The 19,398-nt window shown below is 40.2% G+C and overlaps 1 protein-coding gene and 1 long non-coding RNA gene across 5 annotated transcripts in view; one reads left to right on the top strand and one right to left on the bottom strand.

Annotated features, from left to right (window-relative positions):
* SIK2 (salt inducible kinase 2) overlaps positions 1-19,398 on the bottom strand; it is a 45,824-nt gene that overhangs the window by 5,592 nt on the left and 20,834 nt on the right. For all 3 annotated transcript variants that reach the window (XM_065697045.1, XM_065697047.1, XM_065697048.1), the window contains exons 5-12: positions 12,824-12,948; positions 10,552-10,675; positions 8,344-8,564; positions 7,592-7,744; positions 5,042-5,206; positions 1,687-1,915; positions 659-943; positions 313-476 (exon numbers count right to left, since the gene is read on the bottom strand). In XM_065697045.1, the coding sequence (XP_065553117.1) occupies positions 313-476; positions 659-943; positions 1,687-1,915; positions 5,042-5,206; positions 7,592-7,744; positions 8,344-8,564; positions 10,552-10,675; positions 12,824-12,948 (1,466 nt within the window). The remainder of the gene's footprint in view (positions 1-312; positions 477-658; positions 944-1,686; positions 1,916-5,041; positions 5,207-7,591; positions 7,745-8,343; positions 8,565-10,551; positions 10,676-12,823; positions 12,949-19,398) is intronic.
* Positions 7,535-19,398, top strand: part of LOC136023018 (uncharacterized) — a 31,211-nt gene continuing 19,347 nt past the window's right edge. The window contains exons 1-2 of one of the 2 annotated variants that reach the window (XR_010616439.1): positions 7,535-7,767; positions 18,476-18,545. This is a non-coding gene — a long non-coding RNA (uncharacterized LOC136023018). Of the gene's footprint in view, positions 7,768-10,440; positions 10,633-18,475; positions 18,546-19,398 lie in introns of those variants that run through there. The other variant, XR_010616438.1, reaches the window with a different exon arrangement.

The raw sequence follows: 19,398 nt of genomic DNA, 5'->3' as shown, positions 1-19,398 counted from the left end.
GTGTTTTTGTGCAGTTGTCATTTCACACCTTCGGCATGAAAGGTGAAAAGCTTTCAATAATGGTTGAGAGGATATGCACGGAGTAGGCATCCATACAATAAAATGTTGGATTCGGAAAGCTCACATGGCCATCGTACTGTAACAGCATGAGTATGGTAAAGGCTAGCCTACAGATGGCCATTCTCTATTCTGCTGAAGACAGAAAGGCAAAGAGAACTTTATCAATTAGCTCTTGGCAGATCTCTAGAACACCTTATCTCCTTATTAGTCCCAAAGCATTAGCATCTGAAAGATGGAGCTTGATTTCTGTACCTGTGAAGGACTATTAATGAGGTCCTGCAACTGGGTGGCAGTTGATGTGAGAGAAGGTTCTTCTTCTGATCCCATCTGTTCATACAGCAACTGGACTTTGTTTAGTTCCAGGATTCCTTTGGTTCGTGCCAGATTCTGGAGGTGTTGTCTAAATGCTACAATTCCTGGAGAACAGTTGAGCAAAAGCCCTTGTCAGAAAATCAGTTAATTCAGACCTGGTCAGCGCAACAAATGTGAGATAAGCTAAATAACAGCCAAGTTACAAGGTGGCTTGGTGCTTCTTGTGTATGGAGTACATGTACTACCATGTCTAGATATAATGTGTCATGACAATGGTTATAATTACCTTGTGTGAGGGATGTGTCGGAAGCTCTGCGCCCCTCTCGGAAACTGACAGGAGAGCGGTTGTGGGTCTCTCGCTTTTGAGAGGCAAGTGCTTGCATGGCTGGATTGGCAGGTCTCAGACCCAAGAAAGGTCTTGTCATTCCGGGTGCTTGTTGGTTAGTTAGTACCATTTCTTTCAAGGAAGGGGTGTCTTCCAGGAATTTAGTATCTCTCTGAACGGATCCCATGTCGTACTCTGAATCAATACTGCCCAGAGATGAGTTTTCATCCAATGAGTAGACTTTCCCTGTGACAAAAAACAAAAGCCAGAATAAAAGTGCAGCAGCAATTTAGCAAAGCAGAGGAAGTGCTACAGGCTCTAGTTATTCCTGCCAACAGTGACTGTCCTAGAGGAAACAAAACAGATAATCAAGGTTCATAAAGCAATTGTCATTTAACATTTGCAGTACCAGAATGGGGATTTGCTACTGGTTTTTACTTTACTGCAGCAGTAAGACACTATGCAGATGATGTTCACTGGCTTGCTTGGAGAGCGTCCAGGTTTGGGTTTGGTCATTCTTTGTGTCTGCCTGCCTCTCCCTGATAATTCTTGTAAGATTGTAGCCTGAGCTGAAAGGCTTGGTCATGTTGCTGACTTTGGAATACCTGAGAATTCAGAGGTTCTGGTTTCCCCAGTGTCCTCCTCTTCCAGCACACCTTTAGGGGATGAACAATTTTGGGCATTTAGTTATGTGAAAAAAACCCCACAAACCAATTTGCCAGACTTTATTAATTGCCATTGGGGTTGTACATGACTGTAGCAAGCTGTATATTTGCTGCTTTGGTTTTATACTATCTGTACAGCAGGTTTTGGGATGTTTGTGTTTTTTTCACCCCTTTGTCCTTTATAGCAAATACAAAGTAACAAAACCAAAAAGCTCTGATTTGTGCTTGTCACTCTTAAAACCTACTGGTTTTCATCCTGGGCTTATTAGAGCGAGTGCTGGGAGCAGGAAATGAGGTTTGAGATGTCAGTGCTAACTTCTGTACCTGTGCCTGGCATCATCACCAGCTGGTTGGTAACTTCTGCCAGAGTGTGACGTCGCTTCCCACAGCGAGCTGCTTGTAGGGCTGCAAATGACTGTGCAGGGTCATCTTCTGACTCGCCTTCTGTCTCTATTCCTTCATCAATAGAAGTTTCCATCATGCTGGTAGGCAACGATTGGCATCCTTTCCTAATCATCATGGGAGGTACAGGATCCAGTAGGCAGCCATTTACCTAAATGGTACAGGGAAAAGATGTACAGTTTTCAATGACACACACAGAACATTACCTCTAAGTGCTAGAAATCTCTGCCTGTCATATAGACTGAAGGCAGCCTGGGTATTTAAAATGTGTAAACCTCCCTATAATCTACTGAGTTGAGTAAGACTTGTTAAGAATTGAATGTGACAGACAATTCCCTCCAGGTAGGCTCACCACTGACATCTTAGTACTCAACTCCCTAAATCTAAGTACTTTCATTTCCACAGTATTATGTTTTCTTTGTGGTGTTTGCGTGGTTTTGTTTGTTTGGGGCTTTTTTAAAAAGAGTTATTAAAAACCTTTGCCAGCTTAGTCACAAACATAATATTTACGGAGTGCACAATACTGCTGTTTCCCCTTACTATGCCTAACATGCTCCTTCATCATGCTTAGATAAGCACTAAGAAAAAATAGTAGTGTATTTAATTCTGCAGTATCGTTGCAGAGCTGCAAAGATTTGTTCCAGAATAATACAATAAATGCACCCTTTCCAGCAAAAGTCCATTTGGTTCATGGCTCTCCTCTGCAAACAAAAGTTGCCTGGAGTGGCTGTGGAATCCCCCTGCTTGGATTCAGTCAAATTTATACAGCACTGAGCAACCTCATTTAGCTTTGAGGTTAGATGTGCTTTTAGCAGAAGGTTGAATTACAGGTCTTTTAGGAGGTACCTTTCCAACCTAAAACACTTCTAGGACTTCAATTCTCTTTTTATTCTCCAAATCACTTCTGACCTGAATCTTTCTGTACTTTGTTTATTTGCCATATACAACTACTTGGGTTTTGAGGACTGTGGCCTGCATGTGGTACAGTTTTGGGGTGAGTATTGTCTTCTCTAATACCTTAGAAGCTCTTAGTTTCTCATTGCACAAGTCACTCCTAAGGTTTTGGTAGGATCAGGCTAGATAAAATACGGACAAAACAACACATTTAGCATAAAACCTGACACTGTTACAGCTACTGGTAGTACTCTAGGAAAATATTTAAAGCAGTATTAAGAAATAGCTATAAAAATTTTTGAGCATCAGTAAAATGACTATGCTTGCACAGGAAAATTCTGGATCTGCTGCTTCTATTTTAATTTAATGGATTGCATCTTTAAGCTTAATTTCTTGTCCACATTACTTTCCACTTGTGACTTTCCCACTCAAATGCCTTCTACTGATCCAGCAGAAAAAGCACCAGAAAGGATTTTTAGTGAACTGCTGGAAAGGCATGAGAGAAGCAATACCATGCGAGCAGTTGGCTCTCTGCAGTTTACCATGGCATATGGATCAGAGCTTGGAAGCCTTTGTTCTATAGTATTTAAGACACTGAATATTCCTGAGTCACTTTGACACCTTACAGTAGTAACCATTTGTTGATCTACTCTGGCCAAACTGCATCTATAAAAGTAAAAGGGGATGCAAAATAAAGTCTCAAATGTTAATTTCCAAATGTCTTTGAATGGCTTTTTGCTTTGTAGCTCCAAGAGACCACATAAGGAGTTACTCAACACAGTGATGAGAAAGAACCAGGGCCATGCTCCTAGTGCTGGTAACTAACCAGTGAGTGAGCAATAAAAGCTTCAAAGTGGCAAGTGTGAAATCAAGCCCCTAGCTGGCAGCAAGCAAAACACAATATGCTGAAATTAAAAGTTATAATGTCATGTCATATGGGAGAGAACACCAAAAGTTTAATGAGAACAGTAATATATTCCACAAACGTAGTTATTTTAAGCTATTTCCCCTTCCTCACAAAAGCTCTAACTATTAACTCCCATATATTACACTTAGTCTTTGCTACCCTGCAGAGTATTCAGAGTTGAATGGCAAAATGGATCAGACTACAGCTCCCTTCAGAGACTTAAGCTGTAACCTACATTGTAGGGCTGCGGAGCCGTCATATCCTATTAGAGTTCAGTTAAGTCTGTTAACTGTGGAGGTGTGGAAAGCCTACACAAAGTCTTCCAGTCTGATTACAAGAAACAAAACCCATTAGATGGAGCTGCTGTTTTATATGGTCTGCAGTGAAGAGCTGCAGTTACAGGCACTTCTAGTTACAGAAATGGCCTAGCTGAGAACTCCTACAGCCTATTTGAGATGCTGCAGTTTCAATAGTTTGCCAGTCAGAAGGTCCTGCTGGCTATTTACTATTCAGCATAAAAATTAATAAAAATGTACCACTTTTGGCTGGCTTATTACAGAATTGGCAGAGATACGGAATTTTAAGTGCATGGTATTTTAATTGCTTTAATTAGCAATGGAAGATTCCAGTTAAGGTTTCATTCTGCCTTCCTGTTCTCATCTGTCTGAACTTTAGGATAATTTAGTATAGATAACCAGCAGTGAACCATTTGTGTTAGAAGCTGTATATGAGGAATCTTCAGGGCTTTTAAAAAGACATGAAAAGAAACAAAACCCAACCACTAGGTTGATTTTTCTTTTGCAAATGACAGTGTGGTAACATTGCAATGTAAGCAAAGAATACAATAGGCAGACTAATGATCAGAAAGTCACAGCTGTTGAAAGTTACATGCAAAAGAGAAGTAGAAAAAGAATCTGGAATACTTTGAACTCTGACACTAGGAGAGTATTTTAATTTAGGCAAACCAGCACAGTGTGTTCTGTCCAGCTAGTACAACAAATGTGTTTAGTACGGTCAAGTATGTAGACACGAAAGGTCTTTGTATTTGACTTGCTGTCTATCCTGAGAATTTACCCAGGAATTAAACAGCAAGAGTTTTGTGGACAGCCAATGCTTTAAAGTGCCTTGAGCAGATTGAGATCATTGGGTCTTTGAGGAAAAGGCTACTGAAAACAGAGAGAAGCAGCAGGGTTCTCCAGCTCAGCTGCCCACCAGCATCAAGATACTCAAGGTATACTAAGGTCAATTAAGTGCCATTAGCTTGGATCAGCAAATGCTCTGGCCCTGACTCTGCAGTGCTTTGTTCTAGGATGATGAACTCCAAACCCTGTCAGAAGGCACTGATCTTCCATTAGTTACTGAAGAGCTACAGCTACTACTACTACCTGTGCTTTTACTGGGAAGTAATTTAAAGGGCAACATCTTTTTTAGTCTTCATGATTTCTGACAAAACAGGAGGGTCATTTTAAGCTGTACCTTTGGTGTCTCAACTCTTTCTTCCTCCATAAATGCTGTGTCTCCCTGGCAGCTGGATGGAGGGAATGAAAAGGCTTCTGCTCCTGAAGCTGAGGGAAGGCCTGGAGACTGCAACAACCTTGCATTTTGGGAATGCAAGTTAACAGAGGGTACCACAGCTTGTGCCTGGAAATGATTTTAAGACATCCAAAACCAGAATGATTTTAGGTAGAAAACAACATACAAGGTCACAAATTAAAAATATATTTAACTAGACCATTTCCAAAGAAGGAGAAGTATAAGACTTATTTCCATATTCTTGATGAATTACCTTCTTAGTCTTTAGGCTTTAAAAAAAGCACCATCCCCTGCAAAACACACAAACACCAAGCCCCAAATGTCATTAATCTAGCTCCTTATTGAAGATGAGCACTTACAAGCAGTAAAGACAGTGTTACGGACCCTCTGGTGCCCTCCAACTTCTGAAATACTAGAAATGCTTCTTATACTCAGTACAAAATCCATTAATATTACCTGGTTTCGGTGACTATTCTAACATGCCTGTCGGAAAAAGTATGAGAAGGAATGGAGCAGGCTGGATCTGAAAGAAGATACTTTAAAAAAGGGAGCACTGTTGAAGGGAGAGGTGTGCCTCAGGGAAGGCAAGCATTGCACAGTTAAGAAAACAGTGGCTTTCACTGTTTAACCTTAATTTCCTGAAGTGCAGCATGCATGCAACTTGTCTGTCCAAAAGGAAACAAGTAGCCTTATACAGGAGCCTGTGGTGCCACCATGTGTGAAAACAAATTATCTTATTAGGATAACTGCAAGATTGCTTGCAGTCCTAAGAAAAATGTGGTAACATGGCTATAAAATACAGCAATTTAGTACAGTAAGAAACTACCTTCTAGGAGGTTGTTTTTCTTCCTCCTTGTTTATCTGTCTCCACCTGCTTTTAATAAATCTTATGATTAATAATCTGCTTTTTAATACTTTCTATCATTAGAACTACCATCTAAGAAAATAGCTGTTTTTTATCTTTGTCAGCCATTTTATTCCTGGACCTGTGTTTTCACAGCTGAAGCGATTTGGCTTTCATTTCATCAGAATCCAAAACCAAATAGTGTCTTGCTGTCTCAAGTGAAAAGGAGCAGCATGGTTGTGATTTCTCCTGGCAATGATCTGGGCACTTGTTCTATACAGCAGCAATAGAGTACCTAGGAGGCTATGAACTTGAAAGAATATTTACTTGAGACCACAATAAATCTGAGTCATCGTAGGCCAAGTCTTTCATGTTTCCAGCTATGTATTAATAGAAATCAAAAGCTGTATTTTTCTGTGTATCTTAATGAAACAAAAGAACATGTGAAAAAAATAATCTGAGAATTATTGGAGTAAGACATGATAAACTGTATATGACCTTTCTTTCTGAAGGGGAAAAGTAGACTCTGGAGCCTGTGCTCAATCAGGCAGTGTAATCAGAGAGGATACTAAATAGACAGTCTTCTGCAATATAAGGGCTGGTACCAGATGTAAGGAGCACCCAGAATTGCTCTTGATAAAATAAATGTAACATCCTTATGTCTTAAAATAAATGAGTCACTGCATTGGCTCTATGGACACAGAGGTTTTGCAGCCATGCTGCGAAGTCTCCCATGAAATTGGACTATTGCTGGGTCACAGGTGAAAAAGTGGTGCAAACCTTAAGAGAAAGGACGTCATTTAGGAACAGATCTGAGTTTTGAGCCATTAAGACTCTCATCATAATGATATTTTAATCAGGTACTTAAGATATTACAATGAATTCGCATCTTAACCCGATAGGTTGTTCCTAATATTTTCTTTTGGATACCTCTTATTCTTTGCCACACTTCATTTCATGGGAGTCAGTGTATCTAGAGAACAGCAGGGGAGAAAGTAATTGTATTTTCAACAGGTCCCTTTAGAGCGACTATGTTTATAACACGAAGTACAGCCTGCATGCTTTTAGCCCCCATGCTAGCACAGCTCTCCATAAATTCAACAGCTTGTTTGTCAATCACACTGAAGATACTCCAAGTGTTGTACAGTCTCCAGAAATGGTATTTCTCTAACATTTTAACCTGTGACTTCCCAGCAATAGGCTTAAAATTCTCAGAAGTGGAAGTGTTCCAATTAGAAGGATAAGCACAAGTACTGAACCTGGGAACTGAGGTTAAACCAAGTGGATACCCAAAAACCTAAACTCATAGTTTGATTCTGGACTTAAAAATACAGTCAAGTTCCATCTCATTCAAAAGGTCACCAGTTCTCTCAGACCTCCTTTCTGCTCCCTGCCCCACCCCAGGGTGGGGAGGAGGCGGCAGCAGCTGTAGGAGGCATGCCAAACAACTGGTGATGATTTGTCATCAAACAGCTCTGACAGAAGGTAGATCCAAAAAAGTCTTTACAAAGCCATACTGCGAGTCTGCATACTATAGAAGCCAGAAAACAGCAATGGATTCTAAGTGAATCTATGTAGAAACACCGTTTTGAAAAAGAAGAATGTCTTGCACAGCCTTAAACCCATCTCTGCTAGTAATGAGACCTTACCTTGGCTACTGTCTGCTCAGCAATTGTGCTTGGCCGACGCTGACGAGCATCAACTCTCTGTTCCACAGGGAAGCTACTCCGATGTGATTTGAGTCTTTCCACTAACAAGTAATAAATAGCAGCAAAGTGGTTATAACTCTTGTTCTGCAGAGACTGAAAAAGAGAAGCACAAAAGTGTGAGTACAGCCAAATATGTATTATCATTTATATTCTATGAGACCAGGCAGAAGACAGAATTGCTGGGTGGTGTGTGATGAACAGAGGCTATTTAAGAGGCAGTGGGGTGAGCAAATCTTCTCAGTTGAGAAAGTTTTTTCAAACCGGAGTGCCATGTCAGACAAAGAAAAGCATCAGCCTCTGTTTAGTGGCAAGCCAGCGTAAGGTACACAGGTGAAGTTGTCTGTGGGCCCACTGCACAATGTTGGCATAGCACAGAAGCCTCCTCTCTGCTAGGGATTATTTTTTAGGAAGCTTTCTGGAGGGACGTCTCTCCTTTTTCTTATTAGCCTGCTGGCACAGACAGCAGTAGGACAGAAGGGCAGCAGCACAGCATGTTTAAAATATTTGCCCTTACTAGAGTCTGACCAAGTAAAACATAGCTTCAGTTTTGGTGTTTTGTGATTTCTCCCCCTCTTACCACCAACTGTTGAAATAAAAAATGCTGCAAGCAACTTAAGTACTAAATTCTAGTGATAAAAACCAACCAGGAAACCTTCCACCTAGGGACAAGTATCTGTTTGAGTCTACTTTACCTCAACAGTTTTCTGTTGGTCTATTCCAAGGCTGTGCATTAGCCTTAAGACCTGTTCATTATACTCTCCAATGGAAGGCTCGTTCTCCTCTCCTGGTGGATAAAGAATAGGTCTTTGTGCAGGAACTTCTATAAGCATCCACTTATGCTCCTTAATCTGAGCAATAGTTAACCGTTTGGATGGGTCTAGGACCAACATTCTTCTAATCAGATGTTCACACTCTGTTAGGAAAAAAAGAAAATTACCAACTTGCTCCCATAACAGCATGACAAGATGAAACTGTCTTACTTCTACCTGACTTCTCTGCTAAACACATTTCCTTAAAACAGCCTCTCAAAAGAAGGTTAAAAGTCACATTAAGAAGGACAAAACCCCGACTTCTTTAAATGCATGATGTGGCTAACAGTGCCATTCCTCCTACACAGCTCCCATGTGACAGTAATGGTAATATTTTATAACTCTTTGAAGCTGCTTGTGCTGTTCACACAAGTACAGAGCTAACATTAACCAATAAAGCTTCAAATAATCTCTGTCAAGTGTGGTGGGGACTACTTAGCATCCTTCTGCAGCAGTTCGACCTAGCTTGTCCAGGTTCATAAAACAAGGGATTGCTAAAACTAGGGTTAGTGTCTTAACTTATTTAATTCCACCCTAGTGGTTACAAAAGCAAAGGTAAAAATAATGTCCCTGTGGCTGTGAATAGTAGCTGGTGGATCTGCAGGCTTATCTGTTTTCATTCTAGGACCAAAGTACAACCAATAGATTTAGGTGCCAGAATAATTCTAAGCACACCAAACTATCGCTGCTTTCTGCTACCACATGCTGGGCAGCACTAAAACCATACATTTTTCTTCAGATCTCAGTTGGTTTTTGGAAGATGAGGGCACGACAGATGAACATGCAGTTTGCATGTGATAGGAGGTCAATGTAAGTTGCTTTAAGGGAGCTTATCAATCTGCCGTGCATTTCTAGCTGACATAGATACGGCTACAGTACAGTAGTTACAAGTCAGTCCATTCAGGTAGTTATAACAAATAGTTTAGAGAGGGATTTCTGGCTATTTATTCCTGTTTCTCTCTCCTGTTTTCACACCCTTTCCCACTCCCTGCATCACCATGTGATCAGCAAGGGGAACAGCTAACAGCCTGTGAAACAGCTCGTCTACACTGCAGTCACAGCAATGACTGCAACTCACACAAAGATACCTGGATCTAGCTTGCATACCCATGTCAGCAAAGTCACAGGAACACAATACAGTTCAGCACTGGCCACAGATGTGCCTAGGATGCTGAAGGGTTGCCATGATTCCATAATGGCATTGCTAAAAGCAACCAAATGCACTATAGCTACACAGCAGTGGCTGTTTTCCAAGGTGGTATGCAGGAGTACATGCTACCAGAAGGAAAACAGGAAAGACCATAATGTTTTATACTACAGAGCCCTTAACAACAGGACTGAAAAACATTTTTAATTCACTTTGAAGAAAAGCACAGAAGTAGCATATCAAAAGAGGATCTGATTCAGGGAGATTGTTTTGAAGTAATTTGGTTTAGAGACCCTTTAATACAGGGAAGCTGAAGGACACCATCAAAATGGTGAAAAATGCCCCCGCTTGTTCTTATCTGAACAGGTATGAGGGAAAGTGAAACTCAATTGATGGGGCAACTAAGTGAGGGAGAGATATCTGTTGCATATAAAGTGCCAGATACACGACAGTGAGATCCTGGCATATGAACTGGTTGTGCACTTTTTGCTTTTGTTTAGCAGATACTGTCAAAAACCAGGAAACACCCAATACACAACTGAGGTTTTACAGCGATACTGCTCTCAGCATAGTCTTTCCACATTAAAATGCCTAGGGTATTGTAGGACGAAAGCTAATTGCGACACACAAATCTGCCTTTTCCCCACATCCCTGTATTTTTATTCACAGTAGGATGAGATTTCCTCCAGCTTCCATTTAAACTCTCTCTCTGCCCATGCGTACAGCCACACCGCAATCTCCAAACCTTGTGCAGGGAAGTATGTGTTGATTTGCCTACCAGCAGGCTAACTGCAAAGGCACACCTAAGCTTATTTGTGTTTCTTTTGAACGGGAACACGCTGCCATACCATATTCTAGCGTGCAGACGCACCACCTTTTGCTGTATTGCAACAGAGATGATTCTATAATTTACTCAAGATTTACCACACCAAGAGCATTGTTACCTTCTGACATAAAGTAAGGGATCCTGAACCTTCCTTCAAGAACTCGTTGCCTCAGTATGGGGAGTGTTGGTCCATCAAAAGGTAATGCTCCACAGACCAAAACATAAAGAACTACACCCATGCTCTGTAAGAGAGAGAATATGACTCTCATTTTTCAAGCTATAGGTTAAGTTTCTGAGGTTGGCTAGCCAAATGCTGTCACAGAAAAAAAATCAAATGTAGTCTGCAGAAACAGGACATTTATACAAAATGGAGTTGGATTTCTGAAGGTTCCCTGAACATTAAGAACACTCAGCTAACCCAAAATGGCTGGTCTTGCAGTACCTTGTGCTGATAAGCAGGTAAGCTGAAGTGTAATGGGTTAGAGACTCTGGCTGCTAGCAGGAAGCTCCACACAGATGACTAAATGATACCTGAAAAGTGAGTCCCAACTTCAGGTGAGAATTAGAGATACTTTTTATTTATCTCAGTGTTGCTCAAGCAAAACCAAACCTCAGACAGGAGCTGCTTGAAATAAGAAACTTTAACCTTTTACATTTACCAGTTTGCAAAAGCCTGGGCAAGCCCCACAGGTAAATGAACAGTCAGCGTCAGGAGAACATAGTAATTCTGCACTGCTGTTTGCAGGGCTGAGCATGAGGGATTATTTAATATGAGCCAAAGGAGACAATCTGGGCAAGAGCTCTCCTCCAACTGCCAGACTAACTTTTGAAAGTATGCAAGTTAATTGGCACTGCAAGTGGAAATAGTCTTAAAGTATATGCCAGAAAAATACAGCACACTAGACGAAATAACCACACCAGACCCTCATGCCAATCAGGTGGCATAAGACAGCCACAGCACTGGATTTCTCAGGGGGAAAAAAGCAAGTGGTCACTTAAAACTTTGTAAATACGGATAAGTTCTAAAATGAAAAATTTATTTTAATAAGTCATTTTTCTTCCTTCCTTAACCTGCCAAAAGCTGAACTGTGGATTGTTGCATTCTTCTGGCAAGCTTCGTAACTTTAGCAGACATACTCTGTGATTGGATATTGTAAAAAGATAAAGAATCCTTAAGTCATCTCAGAAGATAAGTGAAGAAGACTATTATTTTTATGCTAAACACATGTATGCTTGTCTTCATGGGCAGGCAGATTCTGGTAACAGCTCAGAATCTTATATATTTGAAGAACATCTACCAGAATTCAGAGTCACTTCTGATTCAAGCAGTGCCTGTGCTACTTGAAACAGTAAGCGTAGCTGAGGTCTGCTGTATGCTTATTTACCAGTTACTAAAGGTTGAGAAAGACCATAGCATTTTTTAAATCTAGCTACATATATATATGTGTGTGTGCAAGTGATCCATGCGTACACACCATCATATGTACCTAAAAGCACGGTTCTTATTTATACTGTTAATACAATTAGATTAATTTAAATCTGATTAGCAGCTGAAAGGTGACTTTCCATGTTTGTGTAACAGGCTCTGGTCAAAATGTCAGTGCCTGTGTTGTAATGCTGTGTGCAATATTATCAGTGCAAACCTGATGCCAGAGCACGGACTGCCAAATTGAACTGTCTCTGGTTGCTTTAGGATATGAATCTATCATTGCAAGTACCAGAATACTAAAACCAACAACCTCCCCAACCTCCAACCAAAAAAAAAAAAAACAGTCCCAAACAAAACCAGGTTAGGAATGAAAGCCAGTCTCTGAGAATGCATGAAAGGTGCACAGCACTTCTTCAGTTCATTTCAGTTCCTTTCCATTTCATAAGAATGTGAGTTGTGCTCTCTGTCCTCTTCCATTAGAGCAGTACGCATGGAGACACACTGATTCAAAACCATGCAGTTGCCTCAGTAGAAATGTTTGTGACACAAATATGCTTGTTTCCAGCTCAAAGAGCAAAGCAGTTCTCTCTCCTGTGTTTCAGTGGCTCAGAATCCTTTTAACCTCATGAAGAACTTACAAGCTTACAAATTCAATTCCCACTTAGCACAGAAGATACTAAATGCACTGAAAAAAAGCGAAGTTCATGCATTCAGTCAGGAGACCTTTTGGAGGAGTTACAGCTTTTTGTCTTGTGGCCTAACATATACCTACAGTGTACATTTAATAGACACCTGGAAAGGTAACTTCATTCCCATTCTGTTAAGAGGCATTTTATGACACCCAAGAAATAAAGCTGGAGTGGAACAGCTTTTCTGAAGCTTAAAAAATATAAAGAATGATTCCTTTGTTCCAGTTTCCTAAAAGTTTATGTGAATCTGGTTAAAAAAAGAATAATGATACCCAGATATCCAGCTGGGGTCCCTCATATTGCTGTCCTTCAAAGACTTCCGGGGCGGCATATGGTGGGCTTCCACACCATGTCGTCAGAGGCTCACCACTCTTATAGAAATTTCCAAAGCCAAAATCTGTTGAGAAATTAAAGGGGAAAGTCATTCCAAACTCCTGCTACATGACAAGGAATAATGACATGCACTAGGCCTTAAAGCCCACTTTCATTCATGGAAGGCTCTGTCACAACTCCTTTTACCCATACTCCCCCTGAAAATATTTATTGGGATGCTGAATGTCCCGTACTGCTATTTTCATGCAGAACTTCACAACCTGTAGGAGTTTTGAGGAAACTTCTACCAGTTTGCTAAATCCAAGTTTATAAACAGCTATCACAAAAACTCAACAAACTGACAATCATGCATACATATGAGCTTATTTGCTTGCCAAGAGATATCTGAGATTCAGTACTGAATCGGAGATCTCCTGAGTTTTCGTTAGGTGCTCTCTAGCCTTGAATACAGAACAAATTCTGACAACGAAAGCATCAACGTTGGAGATGGGAGAAGGGAGCTCTGCCAAAAGCAACAAGCATGGGAAAACAAAGCCTTTTGCTAGGCAGGAAACTCTGCTACTGGAATTGTCTCAGCCCTTTCAATATACAACTGAAATTTACCATCCCACAACTAAGCAGTTCTTTTAAATGTTTCTTTTTATGGCTTAATGTGGGACCAGACATGGGTCCCATAGGACTTCAGTATTAGTCACCATTAGCAATAATCCAATAGTGAAAAGCAAAATGACAGCCACTATTGCATAGAGACGAAGTCATAGTCTTTTTTTTAACTTCCTCTGTTGCTGCTCTCCCAGGTTGCCCTTTCCACCCGTGACAGAACAATACAGCAAACAACATTAATGCTGAGGAAGCTGGCTTAATGACTGAACTGAAACCAGCAATTTTCAACATGCAGAGAGTTTCAGGTGGCTGTTACCACTCCCTGGTGCCCATATCCTCCAGTTCCTCATACATCCTGTCATCATTCTTGTTCCCTTTGCTTGGTGCATACATCATTTTCTTCAGCATTCTTTACTCTTCCTGCAGGCATCCACTGCAGATACCCATTCTGAATACACTCCTTCCATGACAATCCTCAGTATTTATACACAAGGCTCTTACTCATCAGGCTTTGAATACAAGCCTTTGGAGCAGTATTTGGATACACCTGTTCATACCATTAATCAAAATAATTGCTTTGATGAAGGTCTGGTGTTTTCTCATGGAATTCAATGAAACCAGCATTTCTCCCTGTTGCTCCCAGCATTACCACCTTGTACTGCTTAGACCTCTTCCACTTGCAGTGAAGGCCACCCTGTATATTCTCTGTGACAACAACTGCTGGTAATACTAAAGCAGTGAAGGAGAAGTTCTCAAGGAGAGAGTTTCTTCTTCTCAAGATAATAATGATTTTACCCTTGTAGCTAACCAGGCCCCTTGCAGAGTAGTACTGCAGACTGGTGTGACTTGAGGAATCATGTGAAAGTCAACAGTGTTGATAAACAGTAATCAGGCCGTTGATTTAGTATTATCAAGCGCTGAACACCTCAGAGGCACGTTAATACCGTGCAACACTGATAACTGGTACACGTGGCACCCTCAAGAAGTTAAATGTCCAACATAAGCTCAAGGTCTCTGTATTAGCTTAAAGTCAGAAAATCAGATACCTCATCTCAGAGCAATGAACTTTTGAGTTCATTCATAAAGAGGAACCCTATTTGCCTATGCGTAAGAAGGCTCCAATGCCAGAAAGACTATCCGAAGGTCAGAAACATGACAACCATAACAGTGTCATGCTCTGCAAGCACATAGAATACCCAACAGTTGCATGAACAGTTACGCAATGGCATCCTGGCATGTCACCATACTCTGGAGGTGCTAATGGCCAAGGTCAGCTCAGATTTTAAGTCAACATAGAAAACACATTCATGCCATCCTTTCATTTCCATCCTCCTTCAGCCGTCGTAACAGAGGGGGGAAACAACAAAATCTTCTACCAACCCCCCGCCCAGTCACTGTATGTCACCTGCCTTTTTCCTATCACAGATAGACTTTTGTTGTGAGGGTTTTTTTGTTCTCTTTGAGGTTTTTCTTCACATGTAATTGTCTTGGCAACCCTTACAATACTTCAGGAGACATGAAGCAATTTCTTCTCTCAGAAGCATTTTGCCATCTGTGTACGTGTCATTAAATCTGATCTCTCCTTTCACTTAGCTTAAATTTGTCAGATTTTCAACATCCTCTTAGTACTGCAGATAAATATCAATATCTCTGAACAGCAGCTCCTACTCAGGTGCCACCCTCATAGTCTCAGATTCACAAGTTCATGTACATATATTTGTAAGCACAGCAGTAGAAAGCATGTCCTGCTTGAAAATTCACGAGATGTCAATTCCTGAGACAGTGAAACTATCCAGACTAAAGTTAGTGATTTGGTGAGCATGAACACATGGAAACCACTTCAAAAAGAAATGTGAACAAATCTTAACAGCAGAAGACAGAACAAGTCTTGAAGTATGACTGATGAATTTAAGAGAAAGTTCAGGTTTATGCCACAATCAGGATTTAGTTCTTTTGTTTTTTAGTATTATGTTTACAGGCTTAATTTCATAACACGTAGTAGTTTTATTTATGGTTACCAAAAGTAGCTCAAGAGCAAGGACATCTTGGAACTGAATGGCATCATCCCTGCAAGGCTGTTCCCTATCTGAGCAATAGAATTACAGAACTTGCACTGTTCAGACAATGCTTGACTAGAACAGCAATTGGCTTGCATCTGATGGTCTTGTGACACCATAGATGATCAAGTTTTATTAGGCAAATCCACAAACTAAAGGCCTGTACATTGATACTAGAAGCAGCAGCCAAGCACTCTGTATAAGCACTAATACAACAATATCAGCTGCTGGGGTTTGGGGGTAGGGACAAGCAAGGGGAACAGACTGCAGAAAATGGCCAGCCTGGTATACTCTTCCTGTCACTGCAAGGTGGATCAGTACAGAATTCCTCTCAAGTCTGTGTGCCTTGTCTAGGATTATGTATCTTATAAATTTGGAAACCAATTTCTTTATTCTGTCTTTAATCTGCAATTCTACAACATTAATTTCTTCCCTTTTATATGGGTAAGGAACACCAGGATCTTTCAGTTATGAACTTCTGCTGAAAAAATAGCATGCATTAATGATACAAAGCACAGGAAGAGCCAGATACCTCCTAATTCATACTGGACTTTTTCATGTAACATAGGACTTAAAAACAGTGTTGCACATTTCAGCAATCTGCACTTATCTTTAGAAAACTAATTATGTTCTATTGTTGGACAAAATAATTACCTATGCTGTGAGATCAGCATTATTTGTTAGGGTACGTAAATTATTACAGTTACCTTTTATTGTTTCCATTACGTTTTCTACAATTTAATCTTCAAAGCACATAAAATCACTTTTTAAGAATTCAAGAATTCGTAACACCTGTGAAAACTATTTCAAAGAAAAAGTTCAGGATTTAGATAGGATACAGGATGCTTGGTCCATTGGGCTTCCTCAATCTTTAATTATTGCACTGTCAGTTTAGTTGTCCCACTTTTTGAAGTGTTAGAATGGCTAGGATTCAATTAAGCACAAAACAATCACCAGTCTCCCATTCTCTCCCCCCTTTCACCTTGTTTCTACTTTGCAATTGGTGATCTATCGTAATCACTCTAGATCAAAGGTAACTGTTTTCAACCTAAGAACACTGTTAAGGTTTCTCATTCCAGAGAAACTTTAAGACCATTACTGATACTTAAAGGAAAAATGTGCCAGCCCTCAAAAAAACATATTCCAGCCACAGAATTCTGAAAGGCCTGAAATTGGACTCATTACGAGAAGACTGAGATTATATAATGCAGTGATCATCTTAACATTTGCCTGAATCTGCACGTTAAAAAAATATGACCATTTGCAGCATTGTGTTCAGTTGAATAAACTCTGTGTTTGTGCAATCTGCAAATATTGGCTCTCAACATTTGTGGTATTTGCTTTCTCAATCTCATTACCCCCTTTAGAATAATCTTGATTTTAGAAGGTATAATTTTTTGAACATACATCATTTAAATGGAATCTGCTTTCCCGTTAAAAATGGAAACAGACTAAGATTTCAGACCCGTTTGCAATTTGAGAAATGGAAGCTCCCTGCCAGAGCTACTACAACTTTTGCTGTACATCTAGCAATACGAGGTAGTCTCTAATTTGTACCTCTAAAAATCCTTTAGAAGGGATACTAGCTTCAGAGCTGTAATTAATCCATTCTTCTAAAATTAATAACAGAATTCAATCTGCCTGGCTTCATAGAGCCTTATGGATCTTTTGTTATAATAGTAATGTGAGCAAAAGACATTATCAGAAGAGAGGTACTGATAAAGGAAAGGTACAAATGTGTTAGAAACAAACCTGACCCACTTCATGAACTGAATGCTGATCAGCCAGTTCTGACGTCAATGCATATTTTACTGTCCACCAGCAAGACAAACCAGCACTACAACCTACTTCAAAATAACAGTCTCTCCTACCTGCTCTGGTTCAAACAGAGTAACTTAACCATCAAGATGGCATTATTTCTGCAGACATCTATAAAGTCATTTTAATGTGGCAGTTTTGTGGGGCTGGAAGCATAGGGAAGCTCACTATTCCATCCTCAATTCAAAGCTGGATTTAATTTTCACAGGTGCACAGAAGTTTCACTGTGCTGACAAGTGAGTTTTATTTGATGACAGCATAGAACAACAGTGACTGATAACTGAAATCCAGTCCATATGATCCCTTCCAAAGACCCCCAAAGGATACAGGAACAATCCAGCCAATCTACAGGGAATAACTTTGAGAAGAAAAAAAGGTTTACCTTGCTAGTGCTAAAAACAAATCTGATGCCAAACCTGATGGAGACTGCCTGGTATGGCATTCCTTACCTGCAACCTTCTCAGTGGACACTTTATTTGATTAATACCTTCTTTTATGTTATACATGCTAAAATTTAAGGCTTTTGCTCCAAACTACCTAGTATCTTCTAGAAATTAACAGTCTATCAAAGCTCTCACCTCAAGATCTTTACGCATCCTCTCTTGTCCTCTTACTAAGACTGAAAAGAAAGATCCTTTGAATTCTATCTATTCTCTTCCTTATAAAACAGTATTAACACAAAACTATTATATTTTAGTCCAGCCTCCTCTTGTTTAAGCATAAAAGGTGGCAGTCTCATCAGCTGACAGCTTTAGGAAGACTTCTTTTTAATTTTATTCTGTATTTGACTAAAAAAACCCAACGTTTTAAACAGTAAAAGCTTCAAGAAAAACCTTAGAAGCATCAGAATGAATCAAGAGGTCCACTGGAAGTTAGGAAGAGCCTGGAATGGCCAGGAGTATCTATGTGAACTTTATAGCTGCTTGGAGTGATCAGCAAGAGACAGCCCTGTGCATAGTGCTGGGGCCCAATGCAAACATTGACACTCCAGAGCTTTCTATCAAAATAATTCATCAGTTACTGTGTTGTTTTTCAGTTGCTTCATTAATTCAAATTAGAGTGTCATTCTAGCTATCAGAGTTGTGATCCTGGCTCCCCTTTGTTTTTCCACAGATTGATAAATGAACCATGCGGAATATGAACCACTGGAAGAGACTGTTCTCAGGGACCTACACAGCACCAGGTAACTCCAAAATCACAGATAAACCATTCTGTGGAATTCATCATCTGTCTTCTTTACACAGAAAAATAAAACAAACGACCCAGCAGAAATCACTACAGAAGTTTCTAGCAGTCACAACTGTCCTCCAGCTACTTTATCACCAAAGCTGGGCACAGGAATTGTATCAACCTGAGACAGCTTGACAAATGTACACGAAAGAATCAGACCTTAGAAATCATTGCCAATTTATGTGATCATTTACATGCAGACCACCTGTAATTAACTTTCTGTAATACAGAGGTAGAGCAAAAAAAAAAAAAAAAACTAAGAGAAGGAAAGAGACCATAGCAGCTGACGGAATCTAGTAACTAACAGTTATCAATGCTTTTTGTCCCTGGAGAACCTGTGCATTGAAATTCCCTGCAATGGAACAGTCCATGTCTCTAACCTTTCTTTAGTTAATGAGTCTCCTGAGATGCCTTTGAAGTAGTGTTTTTGTGAGCTTGTGTCAATGCTTGCACTGCAGTGTTCAGGGAGGCAGGGAACCTGCATCCCTGCAGTGCTAAGGACATCCATGAAAGGAATACTTCTGAATACGGCCCTGCTCCAGTGCAGTTGAGACCTGAGGAGTTCTGAGATCTAGCCAGGCTGAATGTGACAAGCTACAGTGCAGAACACCAATGTGGAAGAAGAGAAATTATAAAGGATAGAATGTGGTGGTGAAACTGGTGTGAAGAGTGGCAGATCAGAAGGTGGGGAAAGAATACATAGATGAAAAGTAGCACAAAAGTTCCCTTATCTTTAGTTCAGTTACTCATAGTAAGGGTGTCCATGTGACTTGCAGCCCTTAGACACGGTATTTACTGAAGCCATT

This window comes from Lathamus discolor, chromosome 17 (assembly GCF_037157495.1).
Source record: "Lathamus discolor isolate bLatDis1 chromosome 17, bLatDis1.hap1, whole genome shotgun sequence".
Lineage (NCBI taxonomy): Eukaryota > Metazoa > Chordata > Aves > Psittaciformes > Psittacidae > Lathamus > Lathamus discolor.
The sequence above is the reverse complement of the archived record's forward strand: the minus strand, read 5'-3'. Positions and strand labels throughout refer to the sequence as shown.